The 1,774-nt window shown below is 33.3% G+C and overlaps 1 protein-coding gene across 1 annotated transcript; it reads left to right on the forward strand.

The window, feature by feature from the left end:
• The first annotated feature begins 203 nt into the window (after positions 1–203).
• LOC110024181 (dof zinc finger protein DOF3.1-like) lies at positions 204–1,113 on the forward strand. Its single transcript, XM_020723990.1, has 2 exons — positions 204–328; positions 496–1,113. Exons 1-2 carry the CDS (start codon positions 302–304, stop codon positions 1,093–1,095), a joined length of 627 nt encoding a protein of 208 aa, XP_020579649.1. The 5' UTR covers positions 204–301; the 3' UTR covers positions 1,096–1,113.
• The last annotated feature ends 661 nt before the right edge of the window (positions 1,114–1,774 follow it).

Here is a 1,774-nt window from a genome sequence, read left to right on the forward strand (position 1 = left end):
TGAGTAATATATAGATAATTTATTTAAATGATGATGACACTTAAATAACTTCTAACTATACTTTAAGAAAATATTCTTATTTAATAATAAAATTCTAGTAATATTTTGCAATTTTTCTTACAAAATTAATAATACACCCATAATGGTTCCAAAATTCTATTATAATTAATTATATATATAGCCCTCAACTCATTCAACAGAAAGAGATCTCCCTTTGAGTCATTCGGCTCCTCTCTCTCTCTCCCTCACCCCCCTCCCTCTCTCTCTCTCTCTCTCTCTCTCTCTCTACCTCCTCCAATGGATGGAGCTATCTAATGGGTATCACCAGGTAATAAAATTTCATGTTTTGATGTCTTCACATGAACTTTAATACACATAAAAAAAAATATTAATAAAGAAAAAACAAAAATCATGGTGTTTTTTTTTTTTTCTTTTGATCTCTCCTCTCCTTCAAGCTTCAAGCAAATAATAAATTTCTCAACGTATTTCTCTCAGGCACTAATGGCAGCCAATTCATCAAAACCTTCTCTGCTGCAAGAACAACAGGATGAAAAGAAGCAAAAAGATCAACAAAATCAAGCCCTGAGATGCCCTAGATGTGATTCCACAAACACCAAATTCTGCTACTACAACAACAACAGCCTCTCTCAGCCCAGATACTTCTGCAAGACTTGCAGAAGATACTGGACAAAGGGAGGAACCCTAAGAAACATAACAGTTGGTGGAAGCAGTAAGAAGAAGAAGAAATCTTCATCCTCTTCATCCATGAATTCACTTCCTCCAGAACCTCAACTGAATTTCCTCATACAAAATACCACAAAAATGACCAGCTTGAGCGGACCCACTGACCTCACACTGAATCATAACCCTAACCCTAACCCTAGATTGCTGGAAAGCCTCTGTTATGGGTTTGGTGATGGTGGAGGTCATGATCATGGAGCCATGCTTCCTTTACATGGTGGCAGTGTCAGCACAACTGCAACTACTGCAACAAGAATGGTGGACAGAAATGATGAGGCAGGAGCTAATAATGCTGCAAGCTTGGGATTGGAGTCTGGAAGTCATTATAATTGCACATTTTATTTATTTTTATGATTTATAATATGTATCATGATGGTGACTTAATATTGAACTCTTATTCCTATGATTTTTATGTATTATTTATAATATGTGTTTTTGTCACTTTAATTGATTCACTTTTTTTATCTAAGTTAGAATTAGATGTGTTTCTTGACATTGTTTTAAGTGCATTTACATACATATCATATATATTTACATATCTTACATCTAAAATTTCATATTTACATACATTAAACTTTGATTTTTGACATCATAACAAAATTATCACTATTGTTTAATGCTTAAAGCTAAGTGTGGTAAATGTAAATATCAAATTTTAATTGTTGAATATGTAAAATGTATAAGAATCAATAAGGAAATGCTTTTATTGAATGAGACCTTTCATCTGGCACAGTTATCTGATCAATTGATCATAAAAAGCACTTTTCTAAGTTGCTTAAAAAGCAAGTGATAGAAAAAGGTGAGAAAAGGTTAAAGTTGCTTCAGATATCACTATACATGCATGTTGTAGCTTTATGGTACATTAATTAATTACTCATACAATAAATAAAAATTTTCATTAGCTTGGTGGAATATTTATTAGCTCACCAAGGTGTAAGTGTGGGGAGCATGCACAAGCTTATGATTACCTTTAACTGTTTGTGAGATCGTGCCCTGAGGTCTTAATTATGAGTATAAGTGAGTCAAGCCGACT

Source organism: Phalaenopsis equestris, unplaced genomic scaffold (genome assembly GCF_001263595.1).
Source record: "Phalaenopsis equestris unplaced genomic scaffold, ASM126359v1 Scaffold000250, whole genome shotgun sequence".
Taxonomy (NCBI): Eukaryota; Viridiplantae; Streptophyta; class Magnoliopsida; order Asparagales; family Orchidaceae; genus Phalaenopsis; species Phalaenopsis equestris.